The sequence below is a fragment of the Schistocerca piceifrons genome, chromosome 9, assembly GCF_021461385.2.
Source record: "Schistocerca piceifrons isolate TAMUIC-IGC-003096 chromosome 9, iqSchPice1.1, whole genome shotgun sequence".
NCBI classification, from domain to species: Eukaryota; Metazoa; Arthropoda; class Insecta; order Orthoptera; family Acrididae; genus Schistocerca; species Schistocerca piceifrons.
The window spans coordinates 182,037,345-182,063,509 of record NC_060146.1 but is presented as its reverse complement, the minus strand read 5'-3'; the positions used below and the strand labels follow the sequence as shown (position 1 = coordinate 182,063,509).

Genomic DNA, 26,165 nt, shown 5'->3' with positions numbered 1-26,165 from the left:
ACGTCCCCACTCAGGAGGAGATCCACCATCATCTTTCATACCTCCTTGAAATTAAGTATGAAATTAAATGGAACACAAATATTGTACTTTGAAAGAATTTTGTGATATGCTCAAAAAAAATGGTTCAAATGGCTCTGAGCACTATGGGACTTAACTTCTGAGGTCATCAGTCCCCTAGAACTTAGAACTACTTAAACCTAACTAACCTAAGGACATCACACATATCCATGCCCGAGGCAGGATTCGAACCTGCGACCGCAGCGGTCGCGCGATTCCAAACTGTAGCGCCTAGAACCGATCGGCCACTCCAGCCAGCTGTGATATGCTCAATTCAGAGGGTGACACAATCATAATTTTTTTTTATTTGTGGTAAGGTTCTATGGGACCAAACTTCTGATGTCATCAGTCCCGAGGCTTACAAACTAATTAAACTGATTTATGCCAGTGATGACACACATACACCCATGGCCAAAGGAGGACTTGAACCTCCGACTTGGGGAGCCGCGCGAACCGTGGCAAGACGCCGTAGACACAGTCATAAAAATGTTGATTGGTTCATTTGAAGGAGGGGACCAGACACTGAGGTCATCGGTCCCATCGGCTTAGGGAAGAATGGGGAAGGAAGTCGGCCATGCTCTTTCAAAGGAATCATGCCGACATTCCCCTGAAGCGATTTAGGGAAATCACGGAAAACCTAAATCAGGATGGCCGGACGCGGGTTTGAACCGTCGTCCTCCCGAATGCAGGTTGAGTGTGCTAACCATTGCGCTACCTCACTGGCATAAAAATGCTCAGGAAGGTAAATTCTTGCGTCTCATATCTTGTCCAGTCCGGAGTTGTGCGCAGTCCCTAATGATGTCATTCATGGGACGCTAAATCAAACTTTCTCCTTTCTTTGGTCAACTAATGGCCTGATATAGTCAATCAGGAAAAATATGTTAATAAAGTGATTCATAGCTTACATGGATATATACAATAATGATATCGGAAGGATATGCTTTGTTTTTTGTTTTATTTGGAATTTTAGAACTCCCTTTTGGATTCCGTACAAATATTGGAACACGTGAGGCAATACTGACCCTACGACTTATCTTAGAAGCTAGATTAAGGAATGGCAAACCTACGTTTCTAGCATTTGTAAACTTAGAGAAAGGTTTTGGCAATGTTGACTGGAATACTCTATTTCAAATTCTGAAGGTGGCAGGGGTAAAATACAGGGAGCGAAAGGCTATTTACAATTTGTACAGAAACCAGATGGCAGTTACAAGAGTCGAGGGGCAGGAAACGGAAGCAGGGGTTGGGAAGGGAGTGAGACAGGGTTGCAGCCTCTCCCTGATGTTATTCAATATTTATATTGAGCAAGCAGTGAAGGAAACACAAGTAAAGTTCGGAGTAGGTATTAAAATCCATGGAGAAGAGACAAAAGCTTTGAGGTTCGCCGATGACATTGTAATTACGTCAGAGACAGCAAAGGACTTGGAAGAGCAGTTGAACGGAATGGACAGTGTCTTGAAAGGAGGATATAAGATGAACATCAACAAAAAGAAAACGAGGATAATGGAATGTAGTCGGACTGTGTGATGGGGAGGGAATTAGATTAGGAAATGAAACGCTTAAAGTAGTAAATGATTTTTGCTGTTTGGGGAGCAAAATGACAGATGATGGTCGAAATTAGAAAGGATATAAAATGTAGACGGGCAATGGAAAGGAAAGCGTTTCCGAAGAAGAGAAATTTGTTAACATCGAGTATAGATTTCAGTGTCAGGAAGTTGTTTCTGAAAGTATTTGTATGGAGTGTAGCCATGTATGGAAGTGAAACATGGACGATAAATAGTTTGGGCAAGAAGAGAATAGAAGCTTTCGATATGTGGTGCTACAGAAGAATGGTGAAGATGGAACACGTGAGGCAATACTGACCCTGCGACTTATCTTAGAAGCTAGATTAAGGAAAGGCAAACCTACGTTTGTAGCATTTGTAAATTTAGAGAAAGCTTTTGTGCAATGTTGACTGGAATACTCTATTTCAAATTCTGAAGGTGGCAGGGCTAAAATACAGGGAGCGAAAGGCTATTTACAATTTGTACAGAAACAAACTAATGAAGAGGTTTTGAATAGAATTTGGGAGAAGAGGAGTTTGTGGCACAACTTGACTAGAAGAAGGGATCGGTTGGTGGGACATGTTCTGAGGGATCAAGGGATCACCAATTTAGTATTGGAGGGCAGCGTGGAGGGTAAAATCGTAGAGGGAGACCAAGAGATGAATACACCAAGCAGGTTCAGAAGGATGTAGGTTGCAGTAGGTACTGGGAGATGAAGCAGCTTGCACAGGATAGAGTAGCATGGAGAGCTGCATCAAACCAGTCTCAGGACTGAAGACCACAACAACAACAACATTTATATTACTGATTTCCCTGGAAGGAGTACCATGAAATTGATTGAATGCTGTGGTTGCTGATGATTTTCACATAAACGCAATGATTCTTTCGAACGTATCGTCAATGTGGGGATACCAATTCATTCCACATTTGTACACATAGGTATTAGGCTTTATAAAGTCGTAACAAACGCTTCTCGTCATTGAATTTTTATGTGCGGTTCTTCATAACACCCCCAAAAATCTCCGTCCATCTCGTTACGCCTACGAATGGCAACACCGACGGCTTCTCAAATCTGAGCCCGCCCTCTCGGAGCGTTCGAAGCATATCCGGGGCGTGCTGTGCTGTCGCTTCGGCCGGCAGGTCTTCAATAAATTAAGCGGGGGCCACAAGTTCTATAGACCAGCCAGTTATACGCGACCACGGAGAATCTGCGTCGGAGCCTCGCTAGTCCTTGACCGGGACGCACGCACCAATGCCATCGCGTGACAACCCCGGACTGACACGCAAACCGCAGTCGCTTTCACTTCAGGGTAATGACCACAAATTTCACTGCCACTTCCTTCAGCAGCAGCCGTCATTCGTCGCCGCTACCTGACCGTCGATTCCTTGTGTTGTTATCTCCAGCATCAAAATACAGCATACACCGTGTTGTCAAAAGAGTGTTCCCCTTTTAGTTTATGAGGACTTGAAATCTGCTGGAATGTCTGATTGTAAAACAATAAACTGGTAGCCAAGGTCGCAGGAATTCTTTTTATTCCTTGATTACCGGTTTCGGCGAAACTAAAGCCGCCATCATCTGATCTAGGGAGGACAGAAAACACTATAAAAGTGGGCTTGGATTCCACTTACATGCCATGTACACATATAAAACCTTTATACTAATACTCCTATTAAAGAATGCGATGATAATATTAAAAAAAACCTCTTAAAATATCAGAAAGTAAGCTAAGCAGAAATAATAGAATTCATTGACCTGTTGGAAACGTCTCTCTCGTTTAACTACTTCCAGTTCAATAATAAAATATATTGGCAGCGTTATGGGCTTGCGAAGGGCAATTACCTTACAGGTACAATGGCAGATATTTTTATTAACCACCTTGAGAATAAGTTTTTTTGTAATAATGCAAATTTGAAAGAGGCAACTATATACTACAAGAGGTATGGTGACGATGTCATTGCTCTGATCCGTGGCGATCTCAGTGACGTTAACATATACCTTACAGCCCTTAATGCGATACATAATCAAATTATTTTTGAACTTGAGAGCAATTGCAGCATTAATTATTTAGATTTGACGATTACGGAAGTTAACGATAACCACAAGTTCAGCATTTTTAGGAAACCATTCTCTACAGACCTTATTATTAACGCCCAATCATGTCATCCTCCCAAATGTAAAAAGGCGTACTTCTAATCGATGATTTATAGACGTGTAAAACTCCCCTTGGAAGAAGACAGTATAAAGCAAGAAATAGCAACGCTGAAATACATAGCACATAATAATGGATACGATCCATCTATAGTCGACGTTATTTATAAGAATGTAAAAAGAAATAAAAATAAGAACAAGTTATCTAGTAAGACCAATCCGGAAAGATATGTCCGTATGACCTATAATGGTGTAATATCAGATGAAATTGAACGACAGTTCCGTAAGTGAACGTGGTGTTCGCGTTCAATACAAAAAGTAACCTACGCTCGAAACTTAGACATACTGTAGAAAGCCAAGCAGATAAATACAAAAGCACAGGGGTTTATAATCTACAATGCGGTGAGTGCGAAGGGTTCTATGTCCACAGACAGGAAGGTCGATTTTACACATTTTCGAGAACACACAAATGCACATAAGAAGACTGCATTTGCAGAGCATATGCGGGCGTCTAAGCATAAAGTGTTAGATATACGCCGAGGCATGGAGATTTTGCATAGGGCCCCCAAAGTAAAAGCTTGACATTCCAGAAAACATTCAAATTTATGGAAACAGGAAAGATACCCTAACTCACTGCTTAATGATCAACTCGAATCTGCAGACCATAATTTCTTTAGTATTTTTGACGAGGTCCTACAGAGCCCTTTGAAGCAACAGTGAACCATGGAAACGCAGTCAACTCTTTTATGAATGTGCGGAGAATGTCCTATTTTAGGGCCAAAGGCACCCCCCCCCTCCCCCCCCCCCACCCCGCGTGTTGTAGGCAACTATTAATATCACCATTGTTTGCCTTGATGTTGTAACCTGTATTTGTCCTAAGGTATGTAATTAATTTTATATGTACACACTTTTATAGTGTTTTCTGTCCTCTCTAGGTCCGATGATGGCGGCTTTAGTTTCGCCGAAAGTGGTAATCATGGAATAAAAAAGAATTCCTGCGATTTTGCTTCTAGTTTATTGTTTTACAAGCTTCTAGATCGCTCCCACATGAGTATAATGTGCTCCCTACAGAATGTCTGATTGTCTGTGGAGGTGCGGCGGCCCATTACTCCTCAAAATCCGAAAACAGAGAAGGTAATGATGATGGACGCTGGGGTCTGGTGAGAAATCGACGGTCTAGCTCATTCCAAAATGTGTTCCATTAGGTTCATGCCGGGAGTCAGGCCAGGTCATCCATTCTCAGGAACGTTACTGTCCATAAGCCGTTACCTCACACATACTGCTTTATGACATGGTGCATTGTCATTTGACGCACTCGTCGTCTCCGACCTGGTCCCTTACATAATGCTGCACAATGTGTTCATGTCCTGCATTTAGCGTTTTCTTAAGCACGATGGGGAACGACACCCTAACAACGAAAAACACCGTAACACGACATCCTCTATATTTCACTTTCGGCACTACACATGGTGGCAGATAACGTTCTCCAGCCATTCGACGAAATCAAACCTTTCCATCGATTGCCACAAAGTATAGCGTGATTCATTACTCTAGATAACTCGTTTCCAGTCATCCACTGGTCAGTTACGTGAGTCTCCATATAATAAGTGTCTCCAATCACTGAATACCTAAAAGTGTGGCTTATGACGAACTGCTCGAACATTGCACTTCATTCTCTTTAGCTGCTTACGGAGAGTCACTATGCTACCTGGATTCCTGCCAATTCTTTGGAACTCATGAGTGATCCCTTCCGCTGATTTTACGCGGTATTTTAGAACCACCCACCGTTGTAATGGTCGACGTTCTCTGTCTGTCATTACATGAGGTCTGTGTGGTTTTCGTTTAGCTGTGGTTCTTTCACATTTCCTCTTCACAGCCACATCACCAACAGTCGTCTCGTGCAGCTTTAGAAGGGCTGAAATGTCGCTGATAGATTTTTTACTCTGGTTGCATCCAATGGCTAGTCCACATACGAAGTCGCTGACCTCTCCTGACCCACCCCTTCTGCTGTTACTTTTGTTCTACTGTTAACACAAAACTTCTGCCTCCTTCTGGCAGATCCACCTCTAGTGACATCTAATCATCAATCACGTACGACATAGCGGTGTCCTGTTAGTTTTTATCAGATAATGTATGCTTTAAATCAGTGCCTGGAATAGTCCCGAAATTACATTTATGCTCATAGACTTCATTGCAGTAACTATACACAACATTGTAGATAATAAAATGTATTTTTTACCACTATTGAGGAAATCTACATATTTATGAAAATTATCACTGTTTTCATATGCAGAACAAACATTTGAAGAAATGAACTAATTAACTGTCAAGTTTAAAAAAAAAAAATTAAATTGTTCTGAGCACTATGGGACTCAACTTCTGAGGTCATCAGTCCCCTAGAACTCTGAACTACTTTAACCTAACTAACCTAAGGATATCACAAACATCCATGCCCGAGGCAGGATTCGAACCTGTGACCGTAGCGGTCGCGCGGTTCCAGACTGTAGCGCCTAGAACTGCTCGGCCACCTCGGCCGCCTTGTCAAGTTTGTCAAATGTGTCTCTTGCATATCATAACTGTGACAATTTTCATAAATATGTACATTTCATCATTGGGAAAAAGATAACATAAAAATAAAGTACAATCGATAATTTAGTAGTGAATAAGGGTAAAAAAGGTATTTTATTATCTATATATATATAATGTAATCCAAAATATTGTAACACCACTGACTGTATACAAACTTTTTGTGAAGCCATAGTGTCATAATATCTTTGTACCATGTTTTGTAAACAAACATTGTCAGTGATGATTTGCATGTTTGCAATATTCTGTATAATGGAGGACGCACAATATTTGTAAATAAACAAACCAAAATATTATTTGTAACATTAGCTTTAAAAAAAGAAAAAAATCTCATTCATTTTGCCGACTTCACGATTGCAGTCTCACTTCGAAAAGACGCAGGCCAGGTAGAAAAGCACACATGCAATCATCACTAAAGATGAAACTTCCTGGCAGATTAAAACTGTGTGCCGGACCGAGACTCGAACTCGGGACCTTTGCCTTTCGCGGGCAAGTGCTCTACCAACTGAGCTACCCAAGCACGACTCACGCCCCGTGAATTTTCATATCAGGGCACACTCCGCTGCAGAGTGAAAATCTCATTCTGGAATCACTAAAGATATTCATGTAAGAAAATACACAAAAGCGCTTGAAAATGAGAATAAATTCTCTAAACGCGTTGTGCTCAGCAGCAAAAAATAACTGGTGCAGTTTTCATTACATCAATCATGAATGACTCAGCTACACGCTTTCATCATACGATGAAATAAATTATGAAAATTTTATGTTGTTCATTCCATCAGGTAAATACACTTCAGAAGTTTCAATACAAAAGTTCAAGGTGCGCGTTTAACATATAGGAAGGAAATGGAGTGTCCATAACAGCCAAAAAACGAAGCCCCATGGAGGAAATATCGGAATGAACTCAGAGAAACTGGATGATTTAATCAACAGAAAGAGATTCATAAATTGAGTAACTAAACAACGCGTTGGTCCATCTCTGGCCCTTCCTTACGCAAGCAGTTATTCGGTTTGGCAATGATTGAGAGAGTTCTTGGATGATGTTCTAAGAAATATCGTGAAAAATTCTTTCCAACATGCGCGTTAGATCGTCAAAACTCTGTTTGAAAGCTCTGTCCATAATGCTCCGGATGTTCTCAGTTGGGAGAGATCCGGCGACCTTGCTCACCAAGGGTTTTGCAAGCAAGAAGACCAGTAAGAGAAACTCTCACCGTGTGCGGGCGAACATTATATTGCTGACATGTAAGGCCAGGATGGCTTGCCATGAAGGGCAACAAAACGGGACGTAGGATATTGTCGACGTATCTCTGTTTTGTTCCTACTTCGCCTTTATCGGTCGATCGTCCGCTCAAAGCCGGATTATGGGAGCTTTGTATACTCCTCTGCACGGCCGTCCATCTTACGTCGCCTCAACTCTATACAACATCGGATGTTACGTCTTGCGATCGAAGCGTTCTATACTAGTCCCGTCGAGAGTCTTCATGCTGAAGCCGGTGAATTGCCACTAACCTACCGGCGCGATATACTGCTTTGTCGGTATGCCTGTCGGCTATTGTCAATGCCCGACCACCCGTCTTATCCTTCCTTTTTTGACGACTGTCTCGACCGTCAATATGGGTTGTAGGTCTCTGCCCTGCTACCCCCTAGAGTTCGCTTTCGTCGCCTCCTTCAGCACCTTGATTTTTCACTCCCTGCAACCTTTGGAGTGGGCGAGAGCCAAACACCACCTTGGCTCCAGGCTCAGGTTCGCGTTCACCTTGACCTCAGCTCGCTCCCAAAGGAGGTTACCCAAGCTTCGGTATACCGCTCCCGGTTTGTCGAACTTCGTTCGAAGTTCATTAATACGATCTTCATTTATACAGATGGCTCTAAGGCCAATAATGGTGTCGGGTATTCTTTTATTGTCGGGGCACACAGTTTCAAATACCGGCTCCATGGCCATTGTTCGGTCTTCACAGCTGACCTATTTGCCCTCTACCAGGCTGTTCTTTACATCCGCCGCCACCGACATTCTGCTTATGTCATCTGCTCTGATTCCCTGAGCGCCATCCAGAGCCTCAGTGATCCGTATCCGGTTCACCCTTTCGTGCACCGGATCCAACGCTCTCTTCAGCAGCTGGCGGACGACGGTGCTCGGGTTACCTTTATGTGGGTTCCTGGCCATGTCGGTATCCCTGGGAACGAAACTGCAGATGCCGTAGCCAAAGCTGCGGTCCTCCAGCCACGGACAGCTTCTTGTTGTGTGCCTTCATCTGATTTTAGCAGGGTCATTTGTCAGCGCATTTTATCGCTGTGGCATGCCGATTAGGTTACACTTCCTGCAAACAAGCTTCGGGCGTTGAAACCTCTCCCCACGGCTTGGACGTCCTCCTCACGCCCTTCTCGGCGGGAGGAGGTCGTTTTGGCCCGGTTACGGATTGGACACTGCCGGTTCAGCCATCGCCACCTGCTGACGGCTGCGCCGGCGACGTTCTGCCCATGTGGGCAATTGCTGACGGTACGCCACATTTTAACGTCCTGTCCGAATTTTAATACACTGCGCGTTGATCTTGGCCTGCCGTGTACTCTGGATGCCATTTTAGCGGATGGCCCAGGAGCAGCTGCTCGCGTTCTTCGTTTTATCCACTTGACAAACCTGTCTAAGGACATTTGATTATGCTGTTTTCTTTTAATCCCTTGCCTGTTGATGTGCCTTTTATAGTGTTATCCTTTTTAGTTGCTGTTTTAACCTTGTGCCTCGCAGTGCACTCATAATTTAGTCTGGGTGCTAATGACCACTGTACTTGTGCGCTCTAAAACCACAAAAAAAATCAACCTTGTGCTGTGAGGGTGCCGCGGATGACAACCAAAGGAGTCCTGCTATGGAAAGAAATGCCATAACAGAACATCACTCCTAGCTGTCGGACTGTAAGGCGGTTGCTCATTCAGGTTGGTATCCTGCTGCTGTGTCTCGAGACACGTCTTCTCTGGCCATCGGCGCTCAGTTCGAAGTGCGGCTCATCACTAAAGACAGTTCTACTGTGGATAAGGTTCCAGGCCGAATGTGTACGACACCACTGCAGACGTGCTTGTTCGTGTACACAGGTCAATGGTAGTTGGGGTAAAGGTCGCTGTGAGCTCAGCCTCCTTTATGTGATCCACCTATTAATGGTCGCTGTGTTCACTGAAACACGAATTGGCTGTCGTATCCGTGATAATGGTGAATCCGGGGCTGTGAGTGCCTCTCTGGCGATTGCTCGGTCCTCGTATTGTGTCATCTCTCTAGGTCAGTCGCTTCTTTTTTTGACGCTGCGTTCGGCCATGGTTCACCCATTCCTGTCACCATCGTCGAATACTGGCATCGCTCCTATTCAAATGTAGACTAATTCGCCGACTACTCCAATCGGTTTCTCTCTAAGCTCAACTACACGCCTTCTCTCAAATGCAGACATCTACACCACTGGCCATTAAAATTGCTACACCAAGAAGAAATGCAGATGATAAACGGGTATTCATTGGACAAATATACTATACTAGAACTGACATGTGATTACATTTTCACGTAATTTGGGTGCATAGATCCTGAGAAATAAGTACCCAGGACAACCACCTCTCGCCGTAATAACGGCCTTGATACGCCTGGGCATTGAGTCAAACAGAGCTTGGATGGCGGGTACAAGTACAGCTGCCCATGCAGCTTCAACACGATACCACAGTTCATCAAGAGTAGCTACTGGCGTAGAGTGACGAGCCAGTTGCTCGGCCACCATTGACCAGACGTTTCCAATTGGTGAGAGATCTGGAGAATGTGCTGGCCAGGGCACCAGTCGAACATTTTCTGTATCCAGAAAGGCCCGTACAGGACCTGCAACATGCGGTCGTGCGTTATCCTACTGAAATGTGGGGTTTCGCAGGGATCGAATGGAGGGTAGAGCCACTGATCGTAACACATCTGAAATGTGACGTCCACTGTTCAAAGTGCCGTCAATGCGAACAAGAGGTGACAGAGACGTGTAACCAATGGCGCCCCGTACCATCACTTCGGGTGATACGCCAGTATGACGATGATGAAATGCCGCTTCCAATGTGCGTTCACCGCGATGTCACCAAACACGGATTCCACTATCATGATGCTGTAAACAGAACCTGGATTCATCCGAAAAAATGACGTTGTGCCATTCGTGCGCCCTCGTTCGCGGTGAGTACACCATCGCAGGCGTTCCTGTCTGTGATGCAGCGTCAAAGGTAACCGCAGCCACGGTCTCCGAGCTGATAGTCCATTCTGCTGCAAACGTCGTCGAACTGTTCGTGCAGATGGTTGTTGTCTTGAAAACGTCCCCATCTGTTGACTCAGGGATCGAGACGTGGCTGCACGATCCGTTGCAGCCATGCGGATAAGGTGCCTGTCATCTCGACTGCCAGTGATACGAGGCCGTTGGGATCCAGCACGGCGTTCCGTATTACTCTCCTGAACCCACCGATTCCATATTCTGCTAACAGCCATTGGATCTCGATCAACGCAAGCAGCAATGTGGCGATACGATAAACCGCAATCGCGATAGGCTACAATCCGACCTTTATCAAAGTTGGAAACGTGATGGTACGCATTTCGCGTCCTTACACGAGGCATCACAACAACGTTTCACCAGGCAACGCCGGTCAACTGCTGTTTGTGTGTGAGAAATCGGTTGGAAACTTTCCTGATGTCAGCACGTTGTAGGTGTCGCCACCGGCGCCAACCTTGTGTGAATGAATGCTCTGAAAAGCCAATCATTTGCGTATCACAGCATCTTCTTCCTGTCGGTTAAATTTCGCGTCTGTAGCACATCATCTTCGTGGTGTAGCAATTTTAATGGCCAGTAGTGTACGTGAATTGTGTGTTTTTGAGTGGAATTCGCCTTCAGCAAAATACAATTTTGTTTTTTGTCACTGACATGTTTCACTGCAGCTGCAGCATCATGAGTGGGATTTTTATTATTACGGCTGTTAAACGTGAGGAATGTTATTTACTGTTTAAAAATATATAAATATAGTTTCTAAATGGTAATTACAGGTTTTTGAAGAGCACATAAAACTGTGTATTCATATCTTCTTACCACGTCGTGTGGTTTTCTTGCTGTATTACGTTTTTACAGTGACCGTTTTTCGTATCAGTTTGCCACCTGCATCTATATACGACTTATTGTAGGCAAAGCATTTACGCAAAAATGACGCTTTCTAAACTGTTATGGCTATGTCTGACATTAATAATTCATGTCAAAGGTTGTGTGTGTGTGTGTGTGTGTGTGTGTGTGTAGACAGACTTGTAGATGGTCACCCACACCGTGCAGAAGTAAAGGTGAATTCCGTTCAACCACAGCAATAACTTAGTGTCAGCACATAACGCCTTCCCGATGTGACACCAAGTAAAGGGGCTTAGCATTGATCGTACTCCACTTTTGGCGAGCCACCAAATGCCGCCGCCAGCACCATTCGACCCGCAGCAACGAGGAACTTCCTTCACGGCGAGATATCCATGAGAGCCCTTACACAACGGCTTAGCAATACGTCACAAGTTGCTCTGCATCCATTGGTATGTACTAAAACTTTTAAAGTACACCACGGGCCTGCAGTAAACTGAGTTTCGACGAAGCGCTGCAGTCCTTTCCGTGGTATGCGACCAAAAGGTAGATCAGAACCAGAAGGTTTTTGAGATCGACTTCGCTTCCATAATCTACATTCGATTACTTAAAATGGTTCAAATGGCTCTGAGCACTATGGGACTTAACATCTATGCTCACCAGTCCCCTAGAACTTAGAACCACTTAAACCTAACTAACCTAAGAACATCACACAACATCCAGTCATCACGAGGCAGAGAAAATCCCTGACCCCGCCGGGAATCGAACCCCGGATCGATTACTTAAATTATATGTCAACTGTAGCGCACAAATTCGGCGCTAAATTGGGGATTGGCAAAATCCTGTACCCTCACACTGTTCGGTTTAGCTTACCGGGCACATGAAAGCAAGCATCGTCCGTGAACGTCACCTTCTCAGAAAGTCCGACTCAGATTCTCAATTGCAAATGCTCTGGCTTTTGGCCTGTCCTCAGAATGATGCTGCATCTTGCAGGCATGAAGCTTCAGTCTCTTATGTAGCAACCTACGCTTCGTGGGTGGTGGTGGTTAAAAGTTGCGCTGGATCTGGGTGTCAGTTTTCGTCCGTCTCTCTCTCTCTCTCTCTCTCTCTCTCTCTCTCTCTCTCTCTCTCTCTCTCTCAAGTCTCAATGGGTTGTGAACCTCCTGCCCCTTTATACCATCGCCATTTCTGAAATAAACGTGAAGTTCTAAAGATTATTTTGGCACACCCTGTGAATTTTCGTTTCAGCGAGTGAACGGAGTTTCAAAGAGCAATGGCTAACTCGCGTGAAAATTACAATGTTGTGTTTGTCTATGTAAGCTGACGGCAGATAAGATCATCGTAGGGATCTTTTACTAGTTCAAGACGTAGTGAATTCAATATGAATCATAGATTTCAATTTCATGATCAGCGGAAGTAGCTGATCGGGAGAACACATCTCACTTAGGCACACGGTTATATGAGGAATACGTTGATACGTGCAGTACGTTGCCCGGAAATGCTGTCCAAAAATCTCTGATGCCAAATAATTACGACACCACAGCTCAGAAATGTTCATGAGCCAATAAAGGAAATACACTGGAGAGCCAAAGAAAGTGGTACACCTGCCTGATATCGTGTAGATTCCCCGCAAGCACGCAGAAATGCCGCAACACGACATGGCATGGAGTCGACTAATGTCTGAGGTACTGCTGGAGGGAACGGACTCCATGAATCCTGCAGGGCTGTCCATAAATCCTTAAGAGTGCGATGGGGTGTAGATCTCTTCTGTACCGCACGTTGCAATGCATCACAGATATGATCAGTAACGTTCGTGTCTGGGAAGTTTGGTGGCCAGCAGAACTGTTTAAACTCGGGACAGTGTTCCTGGGGCCACTCCGTAGCAATTATGGACGAGTGGGGTGTAGCATTGTCCTACTGGACTTGCCCAAGTCCGTCGGAATGCACAATTGACGTGAATGGATGCAGGTGATTAGACAGGATGCATACGTAAATGTGACCTGTTAGTCATATCTGCACGTATCAGGTGTCCTATATAACTCTTAACTGCTCACGCCCCACACAGTTACAGAGCCTTCTCCAGCCTGAAGAGTCCCCTGCTGAATGCAGGGTCCATGGGTTCATGAGGTTGTCTCCATACCCGTACACGCCCATCCGCTCGATAAAATTTGAATCGAGACTCGTCCGACCAGGCAACATGTTTCCAGTCATCAACAGTCCAATGTCGATGTTGAAGGGCCCAGGCGAGGCGTAAAGCTTTGTCTCGTGCATCCATCAAGGATACCCGAGTGGGCCTTCGGCTCCGAAAGCCCATATTGATGACGTTTCGTGGAGTGGTTCACAAATTGACACTTACTGACGGTCCAGCATTGAAGTCAGCAACAATTGGGGGAAGGATTGCCCTTCTGTCACGTTGAACGATTGTCTTCAGTCGTCATCGGTCCCGTTCTTGCACGATATTTTGTCGGCCGCAGTGATGACGGAGATTTGATGTTTTACCGGATTCCTGATACTGATGGTACACTCGTGGAATTGTTGTAAGGGAAAGTTCCCACTTTATTGCTACCTCGGAGATGCTGTGTCCCGTCGCTCTTGCGCTGGCAATAACACACGTTCAGACTCATTTAAATCTTCATAACCTGCCATTGTAGCAGCAGAAAGCGGTTTAACAACTGAGCCAAACACTTGTTATCTCATATAGGGGTTGCCGACCACAGCGCCGTCATCTGCCTGTTTGCATCTCTCGGTATTTTAATACGCATGCCTACACCAGTTTCTTTGGTGCTCCAGTGTATGAGATCGTCAAACGGCCTGGAAACTTACAAAACTGAAACAGTGAGTGAGCTTCAAACGTCTGTAACAGCATACTTACTCTTGTAGGCGATGTAGTCAAAATGATGCAGTCAGTCATGTGCAGATAGCCGCAATTAAGGTATAATGAGGTATACTAATGGAGCAGCCTCAGTACAGTCTATGTCACTGTTAGTTTTCTATATTTCTGTATTCCATCTAATAGCAGCAAAAATTTGCTTAAGTCCAAAACAGTGATCTAAAGACGTAAATTTTGTTTCATTCAGTTTTACCTACGCTTTCAAATGTATTGAACGATTGGTAATAGACGCCTCAGATTTATAAGGGCAATAACTCATTGCAGTCAGAAATATTTGAAGTACATGTTATGTTTCATGGAAACAAACTAATTGGGATGTAAATGTAGGTTAGGATTCAAAGATACTGCAGACGACAGAAGTCGGACACTTATCGACCTTTTAAATACCATCGATTTTTGCGTGCGTCAGCACACCACTTCTGTGATTACGTCACTGACTAACAGAAGTCGGTTGGTGAAGGAAGGGGGACGACGGAACAAAAGTATGGACTCTCGATTTACTTCAACTCTTCGTCCTCCTTCCCCTATCAACACGATATTTCACGTAATACAGGTTTATGTAACTTCTCCTTTCGAGTAAGTAACGTCAAAATCATAGGCACATACTTCCTGAAGATCAGAAAAACGAAACTAGTCCCGATTTCATACAATAATGTGTAATAAGGGCGGTAGCTGGAAAGCTTAAATGTATGTTTCATTGTAGTCAGGACCACTAACGCCTCACCCCAGATTCTATAAATAGTCGAATCGCTCCATTTTAAGAAAGGCTAGTTTTTCACGCATTTCAATATTTATGACGACGTACCTCCTGAAGTATATGTCGTACAATGATACAGTTTTTCAGGTACATTCAGTGGAATACGTGGATAGTATCTGAAAAATATGCTTTAAAAATAGTCGTTAGTAAGCAAGTAATAAACTGAAATGTCCCGCCTGACGCTGAAATTTTACTGGATCAATAGCGAAAATGTGGTGAGCAATAAAGTTGTTTTCCTTTCATTGGCTCTGAGCACTATGGGACTTAACATCTGAGTTCATCAGTCCACTAGAACTTAGAACTACTTAAACCTAACTAATCTAAGGACATTACACACATCCATGCCCGAGGCAGGATTCGAACCTGCGACCGTAGCGGTCGCGCGGTTCAAGACTGAAGCGGCTAGAACCGCTCGGTCACATCGGCCGGCTTTTTCCTTTTATTATTTTCTGTATGAGTGGCGGAGAAGAAGGCGGAGGAGGAGGAGGAGGAGGAGGAGGAGGAGAAGGAGGAGGTGGCGTGTCAGTTTCGAAATGGTTTGAGATGATGTGCAAAGTCTGTTGGAAGTCGCTAAGTGCTCTTGTTTCAAATACTATATAGTCTTGGTAATTTGCGCGCTAGGAGTTAAACTGCCTCAAGACATGCACAGTTTCTTAATTTAAGACTTGACGTTCTGTGTTAAACCTTTAAAGGAAGGTAGTACCTCTTAGTAAGCAGATTATGGGGCCCGCCTGGTTAGCCGAGTGGTCTAACGCACGGCTTTCCGGAGCGGGAAGGAGCGCCTGGTCCCCGGCACGAATCCGCCCGGCGGACTTGCGTCGAGGTCCTGTGAGCCAGCCAGTCTGTGTATGGTTTTTAGGTGGTTTTACATCTGCCTCGGCAAATCCGCTGTGGTTCCCCTTATTCTGCCTCAACTACACTATGTTGGTGATTCTTGCGCAAATAAGTTCTCCACGTACGTGTACACCACCATTACTCTACCATGCAAACATAGGGGCTACACTTGTCCGATGTGAGACGTTCCCTGCGGGGGGAGGGGGTGGGTGTCCAGCGAACCGCACAATAACCCTGGGTTCGGTGTGGGGCGGTGGAGGGGTGGACTGCGGTAGTAGTCGTGTGGTTGTGGACCCTTGCGGCTGCAGTGGGGACAGAGCCTCTCCGTCGTTTCTAGGTCCCAGTTAACATACAACATACAAGCAGATTAAGACAGTAATTTAAATTTTTCATTACCTCACTAATTATATGAAATACTGGAAGCCAAATTTTCTTGCCCCTAGAAGCCGTGAGACAGGCAATCTTCAACTAGGACTGGATGACCCTTTCGTGGTTAAGTAATATAGATACATATGAGTGTCGTTAGTAAGCGATGTATCACAGTTTTTTCTGGAAGCAGATTGGTTTATTTCAGTAATCCAATAGACCATATTACTCCACACTCGTTTGGCTACAAAACCATATTTTCCAACATAATCTGCCAGGAAGTTTCATATCAGCGCTCACTTCGCTGCAGAGTGATAATCTCATTCTGGAAACATCCCCCAGGCTGTGGCTAAGCCATGTCTCCGCAATATCCTTTCTTTCAGGAGTGCTAGTTCTGCAAGGTACGCAGGAAAGCTTCTGTAAAGTTTGGAAGGTAGGAGACGAGGTGCTGGCAGAAGTAAAGCTGTGAGGACGGGGCGTGAGTCGTGCTTGGGTAGCTCCGTTGGTAGAGCACTTGCCCGCGAAAGGCAAAGGTCCCGAGTTCGAGTCTCGGTCCGGCACACAGTTTTAATCTGCCAGGAAGTTTCATAATCTCCGATCATTGCAATGGCCTTAAGTCACATCTCTGGGTTGGTCTATATGCTCTCATGATACCACTCTGCTGGTCGACGTCGGGGCCACCGTCTTACTCCACCAATCCATCCACGTTCTGTTTCCAGCAGAGTGCCCCTTTCGAGGGCCAAACAGATGGACGTCGGTAGGTGCGGCATCTGCGATGTACGTTGGGTGAGGAACAGCAGACCAATGATGTTTTGTGAGCCAAACAGCTGGACGTCAGAAGGTGCGGTATCTGAGGTGTAGGTTGGACAGGAAACAGCAATGATGTTTTGTGAGCCAAACAGATGGATGTCGGAAGGTGCGGTATCTGCGGTGTAGGTCGGACGAGGAACAGCAGTCCAATGTTGTTTTGTGAGCGGGTGCACAGAGCAGTCCAATGATGATATTTTGTGAGCAGGTGCACAGAGCTGTGTGACACCTTGCGTTGTCATAGAGGAGTTAGTTCTAATTTTTGCAACGACGAGAACGCTGAAGTTGTTCCTTCAGTTTCCAGAAGGTAGCTAAATACGCTTCAGAGTTGATCGTTTCACTGTGAGGGAGGGCATCAAACAGAATAACCCCTCCAAAGTCGCTGAAGACCGTCGCCATGACCTTACCGCCTAAGGTTGCGGCTTTAAACTTTTTCTTTGAAGGAGAGATGGTGTAGTTTCCAGTTCGAAGTAATGAACCGCTGTTTCATCAGTTATGACGATGTTCGACAAACAAATGGCGCGATCAGCGTCCTAGCAGTTCCGCACAGATGGTCCTTTGTTGCTCTTTGTGGTCCTCTATTAGTTGGCCAGGATTCCATCGGGCACGCGCGTTTGAATACCCCCACTGGTGGACGAGTTTGTCAGCACTGCCAACAGAGACATCCAGCTGTACCGTGAGGTGTGAGATTGTTGTCTGTCGATCACATCGAATGAGAGTGTCCGCACGTGTCAGCATTGCAGGAGTCATAGGTGTATGCGGCTGTTCTGCGGGGCTGAGATGGGACAAGTTTGTGCAACCTTCTTGCCATGATGACAGTCGCATCCTCCATCGGCTCACCCCGCTTTTGTCATTGCTAGGACTCCTTAGACATTCTGCAAGCGCCTATGAATATCTGTGATGCTCTGGTTTTCGGTAAAAAGAAACTCAGTGGTAGCGCTCTGACTGTAATGCACCTCCATTACAAACACCATTTTGAAGGCTGTGTATCTCACCACCACCAATCGGAACTTAATGAAACTGTAGTGGCTGAAGCGGGAATATTCCATGATGTCCCATAAGAAATTCTGCGTTTTTTCAACCGAAACTAGCCGAGAAAAAATATGTTGCATTACTTATCGAGTGCCCTCATATAAGGTCATACAAGAAAATACAGCAGGCTCTGTGCCTTCTGTGGAACTGGTATGAGGAGGTCATGTGGCCATCCACCGTTGTCTTAAGTCATGACATTGGTGAGCTGTTTACGAGGGTGTGCTGAAAAGCCTTCGAATTTTTTTGTGGAAACTCTTAAAGCTTTTTAAGTAAAACAGACGTTATTAATATTCTGCATCTTTACTCTTCACTTCTGCACATTTATTTCTCAACAAAGCCATCCTGGCGATGAATACAGTTCTCTCACCAAGATACCAGCTTCTTGATACCGTCACTGTGGAACGTTTGACTTTGTTGATGGAGCCACAACGTTATCTTTGTTAGCAGCACTTTATCATTGTCAAATACATGTTCTCGAAAGTGTTTTTTAAAGTTTTGGAAACAGATAAAAATCGAATGGGCCAAGTCGGGACTGTATGGAAGATGGTCGACGACAGTGACCCCAAGGCGTCGGACTGTTGCAGATTTCGCACTGCTCGTGTGTAGTATGGCATTGTCATTCTGAAGCAGAAGTTGACCCATATGTGGGCAACCTCTTCGAATTCGAAACTCAATTACAGCACGCTGTTTCTCATGCACCGACATCGTTACATTACCCTTCATCTTGTTACACACTACCATTCGAAGCCCTGCGACGACAGATGGTTGCAAATATATGTTAATATTAGTTATGTTTGTTTTATTTAAAAAGCTTTAAGAGTTCTCACATAAAAAATTCCGAGGCATTACTTTTCAACTCATACTCGTATTGGACCTGTGTGATTTCACTCAATTATTTCATTTCAAAATTACGCACTTTAAGGTAAAGTATTTTTTTCTTGTAACACTACGTTGGGTGTCCAACAAACCTACATTTTGTATTCGTTACAAGGAACGCTGTATACATAGCCATGGCCTCATTACACCCTCTACGTGATATGATACCATCCAGTGTTGTGCTAAAATAGAACTGAAGAGTAATTATAGCAAGATATTGACTTGCTCAGCCGTCCAAGAACAGACTTATGACTGACATTCTTCTGTAGCAGGTGGAGTCTCTGAAAAGATGGAGGGGTTTGAGTACAACGCGACGTCCGGCGACTCACCTCTGGTGCTGCCACCTGTGAGAGTGTCGGCGATGTCCGTCAACAGGACAGCTGGTGCCACCTGTGAGCCTGAGATGGTACCCTCTCTAAGGCAGTACTACACCGGTGAGTCGAGCAGCACCTTTCTTTTTATAGTATCTGTCTGTTACTTACATTTCCCCAGTTGGGGAAGGCCCGTTGTTATCGGACATGTTGCCATTCTTCACACTTTTATTAAAACAGTTAAAATTTGTAAGAAGTGTACAGTGGTTTGAATAGAGAAAGATGGCCTTCAACTTCGTGATGTGGTGTGTGTGGGTTTGAAATTTGTAGTGGTGGCATTTCGGTGGGCTCCTGGAAATGCTTTCTAGTTGAGGGATTTGGATGCAGGTGGGTTTGGAGAGGAGGCAATATGAATAAGATTCTGCAGTCACTATGTGGAAGGGTAAAGGGACAGGATTTAGATGGTCACCCAAAAAAATTACAAAATGAAAGGGTGGTCAGAGCCTTGATTTTGGAAAAGGGCGGATTTCGTGATTGATATCATGGGTAACACGGAGGGGATGGAAGTTTAAAGTAGCCTGGGAAAGAACAGATCGTTTGTGAAATGATAGTGGGATGGGATGGTAGAAGTGCAGTACCAGACCAATGTTCTCAAGATTGAAAATAATGTATTTATTTATCTATTTACTTACCATCACCCTCCTAATTGGCTGTTTAGAAGCAAAAGCGTTCCTGTAAATTAGAAAAAGAGTAGAAAACTACGTTATTTATATAACAAAATAAACTGCAGCAACAGACCCTGAATACCTTACAGAAATCTCAGACTAATGTAATTCTAAATGGAAAGCGTCATCTTAACTGTGTATCAGCCTGCAGTATGTTGGTTACACCAAAGTAGTCTGATCTGGTTCTCCGTGACATATGCCACTGGTTCCTAGACGTGCTGCCTGCGATTATACAGGGTTCAAAATTACTGACCGACATACGATATGCGTCTTCAGCTGATAGGGGTCACTGCATTGCAGATATGGAGGGACATGCGATCACCACACCACACTCCCAGTCATTCTGAGTTTTCATGTGCAGAGCTGCCACTTCTCAGTCAAGTAGTTCCTCAATTAGTCTCACAGGGGTTGAGTGCACCCCACTCGCCAACAGCACTCGCTACACCCAGACAGTCATTCATCCAAGTGCTGCCCAAGCCCAACAGGGCTTGGCTTAAGTGATTTTGCTTCAGTGATTTGACGGGAACCAGTGGTGTCACTATGTAAAAGGCATTTGCATTTAACGGTGTTTCAAAATTCCTATTACAAGCTTCTAGCTGTAGAGGGGACTTAGTAGACGAAGTTTTGATGTGGAACCACTGTCCAGGAATGGACCGTTTGGATGTAAAATAAGCGTCAGGATCTAAACACTTTCAAATCTTCTGCTTCACGGTATGCACACATTGGAGACAATGAGCCCTGACCTCTCTGGTGCACGTGGCATGGGGAACATTATGAGTACTTGTCAGCAGGTTGTCGTCTGCATGTCGAAGGACATCCTCTTCAAAGGCGAGAGTGTGAGGCGTCTGTAAAGCACCATAGTCAACCCCCACAGTTGTGTACATACCAGTTTCTCGCAGCCGTTATTGTAGTCAGACGAAAATGGTATGTCATGTCAAAATTGCACTGCGGACTCATGATGGCGCCCTCTTCTCAGTTTGTGTATGTACTGTGAAGTGGGAGACTTGAAAGTGATCTGGTCTTAAAACTTACTTTATATCCAAATGGTACATTTCCTGGGTTCCTTATCAAAACAGTATCAATTAAGTCCCATCTGCCACCCATAGAAGCCTGTAAAACCTATTGTGAAACACGAAGTATACCACATATACGGTCAAGTCGTAATAATGTGTCCACCACGTATGTTCGACATCAATGTACAATGGGCACATTAGACAGCCCACCCGGTTAGCCACGCGGTTTAACGCGCAGCTTCCCGGGTGGGAAGGTGTGCCGGTCCCCAGCACAAATCCAGCCAGCGCATTAGTGTCGAGGTCTGGGGTGCCGGCCAACCTGTGGATGGTTTTTAAGGCTGTTTTCCATCTACCTCGGCGAATGAGGGTTGGTTTCCCTTCTTCCGCCTCCGTTACACTGTGTGGGCGACTGCTGCGCAAACACCATTTCCACATAGACATACACCATAATTATTCTACCACGCAAATATTTGGGGTTATAGTCGTCTGGTATGAGACATTCCTGGGTGGGTCCACTGGGGGCTGAACCACACAATAACCCTGGGTTTGATATGGGGTGGCCCAGGGGCAGGTGGACTGCTGTGGCCTGTTGTGGGGTTGTGAACCACTTAGGGCTACAGTGGGACGAAGCCTCTCTGTCGTTTCTAGGTATCCGGTGTAATACACACACACACACACACACACACACACACACACACACACACACACACACACAGTAGGTGGCAGCACTAGTAGTGGTGGTATGTCAAGTATGTCGGGGAACATGGAAAACAGTGTCGTAGTCGGAGTAATTTATCTGACATCCAAAAGGGGACTATTATTGATTTTTGGGCCAAGGGTGAAAGTTTTACGAAACAGCAAAGTTTGTAAGCTGTTCATGTGCTGTCGTGGCTAAAATGGCAAAATGGCGCTATCCAAAACCAGCATTGACGCAACTGTGGTGCACCACAGGCTATAGGTGACAGGGGCGAACGATAGCTGTGGAGATCTGTATGGGAGAATAGACATGCAACTATTCAGCAGCTACTGACCAAATAAACAAAGGGGCTACCAACAGTGTCTCGTCTACGAGCAATCAGTGAACGCTGCTGTCTATGGGCCTCCACAGCGTGCGCCTGGTTCATGCACTCATGCTGATTGCTGTTAATCAGCGATGAAGGGTGGATCTGCACGCCAGTACTGCAGCTAAAAGTCCTCTGAGTGATGACACGTGGGCTATTTACATTAACCACGTTTATGCACCATCAGATAGTCGGCTGTTGGGTTATCAGAAGGGTACAGGCTGGAGGAGGGAGCGTTATGGTCTGGAGAATGTTTTTTAGCCATTCGTCTCGAGATTTCGTCATTCTGGAAGACACAATGGATCAGCACAAATGTGCATCTGACCTTCACCAAGTCCACCCCTTGTGGTGTGCGTACTGTAAGACCTTCGGTACACACACCATCAGATTATTTGACTTGTCGCTCTAACGAAGTAGGCGAGCGTCAGGAATATGTCCCGTGATCTTACTGTGGCGTTTTTATCTTCTGCCGTTAGGTCAGACGATAGAAATGCCACTTGCACGCTTTGAGTAGCAGATTGACGGTGACCAACTTTAAACAGAACTTGATTAATTTTCACACACATTTATTAAAATTATAAAAAGCATAGACATTACGTAACTTGATTCTGGATGCTGTTTACAATTGACAGTCTGAAGTTCCTTTGGTCTTGGTATGTTAATCTTATTCTCACATATCTCTGATACTTGACAAAAGTGTCTATTCATTTATCTTCATGGCTATGTACAGGAATATGATAATCTTAATAGGCACAGACTGAAACTTGACTATAGACTGGTACAGACTGGGGCAGACTAATACAGACTGACTAATCAGAGGTCTGTACACTCGTTATAATACCTCGCGCGTTCAGGTATCACTGCGTGAGTGTGATCCCCGAGGAGAAAAGGTTCTACGTTAGCAGCAATCTCATTGGCTGCGTTACATATTAATACGCAGATCGGTGGAAGCAGAATTTGGTCCGTCTCTATGGCAGCGCCATCTCATAGTGCAGAGACGGACGAGTGATGCGCCTGCGCTGTTGTGCTTAGTGAGGCGCACACTATTGGGAAAGGTGTGTACGCGATGACTATGCGGAACTATGTACACAACACCCCTACATGTGGTTAGTTTTTCCTCTGCACAATGGCATCTACCAGCAGGACAATGCAACATGTTACACATCTCGCAATGTATGTGCGTGGTTCGACGAGCATCAGGATCAATTTACAGTATTGCCTGGCCACAAAACTCACCGAATTTAAAGCCAATGGTGACTCTGTGGGACCATCTCATTCGAGCCGTTCGTGCTACGGATGCTCAACCGAGAAACCGAGCTCAGCTGGCCACAGCGCGAGAGTTGGCGTGACTCCACAGACTTACCAGTACGTTCCAGAACCTCAGTGACACACTTCCCGAACGTCACGCAGTGGTCTATGCTGCAAAAGGTAGTCACTCAGGCTTCTGACAGATGGTCACATTAATCTGACTTGACAGTGTATATTCTGGCTCTGTAAAAATCACTTTCTTGCATTTAGCTATAGTGTTACGAAATATTTCAAATGCGTACGGATGGTGACCTAGATAGTCCCACTGTGGCTTCTCCATCCATCCATACATGCTTTTATTACTATGCCACATATACATGGTGGTCAATTGATCGTGACCGGGCCAAATATCTCACGAAATAAGCATCAAACGAAAAAATTACAAAGAACGAAACTTGTCTAGCTTGAAGGGGGAAACCAGATGGCGCTATGGTTGGCCCACTAGATAGCGCTTCCATAGGTCAAACGGTTATCAACTGCGTTTTTTTAAATAGGAACCCCCATTTTTATAATATATATATCGGTGTAGTACATAAAGAAATATGAATGTTTCAGTTGGACCACTTTTTTCGCTTTGTGATAGATGGCGCTGTAATAGTCACAAACATATGGCTCACATTTTAGACGTACATTTGGTAACAGGTTCGTTTTTTAAATTAAAATACAGAACGTAGGTACGTTTGAACATTTTATTTCGGTTGTTCCAATACGATACATGTACCTTTGTGAACTTATCATTTCCGAGAACGCATGCTGTTACAACGTGATTACGTGTAAATACCAAATTAATGCAATAAATGCTCAAAATGATGTCGGTCAACCTCAGTGCATTTGGCAATACGTGTAACGACATTTCTCTCAACAGCTAGTAGTCCGCCTTCCGTAATGTTCGCACATGCATTGACAATGCGCTGACGCATGTTGTCAGGCGTTGTCGGTGGATCACGATAGCAAATACCCTTCAACTTTCCCCACAGAAAGAAATCCGGGGACGTCAGCTATGTGCCGGACATACATTATGTTGGAAGTACATAGCCATTCTGTCATGCAGTGAAACATCTTGTAGTAACATCGGTAGAGCATTACGTAGGAAATCAGCATACATTGCACCATTTATTAGATTGCCATCGATAAAATGGAAGCCAATTATCCTTCCTCCCATAATGCCGCACCATACATTAGCCGCCAAGGTCGCTGATGTTCCACTTGTCGCAGCCATCGTGGATTTTCCGTTGCCCAATAGTGCATATTATGCCGGTTTACGTTACCGCTGTTGGTGAATGACGCTTCGTCGCTAAATAGAACGCGTGCAAACAATCTGTCAATGTCCCGTAATTTCTCTTGTGCCCAAAGGCAGAAATGTACACGACATTCAAAGTCGTCGCCATGCAAATCCTGGTGCATAGAAATATGGTACGGGTGCAATCAATGTTGATGTAGCATTCTCAACACCGACGTTTTTGAGATTCCCGATTCTCGCGCAATTTGTCTGCTACTGATGTGCGGATTAGCCGCGACAGCAGCTGAAACAACTACTTGGGCATCATCATTTGTTGCAGGTCGTGGTTGACGTTTCACATGTGGCTGAACACTTCCTGCTTCCTTAAATAACGTAACTATCCGGCGAACGGTCCGGACACTTGGATGATGTTGTCCAGGATACCGAGCAGCATACATAGCACACGCCCGTTGGGCATTTTGATCACAACAGCCATACATCAACACGATATCGACCTTTTCCGCAAATGGTAAACGGTCCATTTTAACACGGGTAATGTATCACGAAGCAAATACCGTCCGAACTGGCGGAATGTTACGTACTTGTACATTTGTGATTATTACAGCGCCATCTATCACAAACTGAAAAAAGTGGTCCAACTAAAACATTCGTATTTCTTTATGTACTACACGAATATATAATAAAAATGAGGGTTCCTATTTGAAAAACGCAGTTGATATCCGTTTGCCGTGTGGCAGCGCTATCTAGCGGGCTGACCATAGCGCCATCTGGTTTCCCCCTTCAAGTTAGACGAGTTTCGTTCTTTGTAATTTTTTCGTTGGATGCTTGTTTCGTGAGATATTTGGCCCGGTCACGATCAATGGACCACCCTGCATTGCCTAGATTCATGGCAGACATATTTTTACGTGCAGTGTCGTCTTATTACCTACGATTTATGTGGCATTGTACAGTGGATTAAAATTGAGGATTTACACAAACGGAGTCATTCTTTGATTGACTTGGACAGTGTGTTTAACTCATTCTTGTGAAAGATACCGCGGAGTCTTGCGATTCAGTGTTGCAGGATATCGACAGGCGTATTTTAGGTGTCTGAGGGATGTGAAATTTATCGTCTGGTGGAGGATACAGGTGGGTGTGGGTAAATCGAGGTCTGTGTAACATTTGCACAGCTGAGATTTAAGTCCCATGTTTATATGATTAAAAGTCTTTAAAGTTTTTCTTTATATCGGGCTTTTCAATGGTTGCTAGGTTACCTTCTGGTCTACTGTTGCTCCAAGGTATTTTAGTAGCGTAAACTGGATGCTTGTCATGTGTGAGGTAGAGGTCTTGCGGACGGAAAGCCCCGGAGCATTTTCGCATAACCATTGCCTGTGCTCTTGCAAGCTACCTAGGAGGTACCACAGTTTATACCAGTAAGTGAAATTATTGAGGTAGAATTGGAGAGATCAGTACGGATGGAGAGAATAGAAAGCGGTATAGTCACTGAACAGCACCCACTGTACCTGCTTCACAT

At 44.7% G+C, this 26,165-nt stretch overlaps 1 protein-coding gene across 1 annotated transcript in view; it reads left to right on the top strand.

Annotated features, from left to right (window-relative positions):
* The window catches only part of LOC124717214 (organic solute transporter alpha-like protein), a 289,275-nt gene that overhangs the window by 108,575 nt on the left and 154,535 nt on the right, over positions 1-26,165 (top strand). Inside the window, exon 2 of the mRNA XM_047244001.1 lies at positions 19,264-19,428. Coding sequence (XP_047099957.1) covers positions 19,284-19,428 — 145 coding nt within the window. The 5' untranslated portion in view covers positions 19,264-19,283. The remainder of the gene's footprint in view (positions 1-19,263; positions 19,429-26,165) is intronic.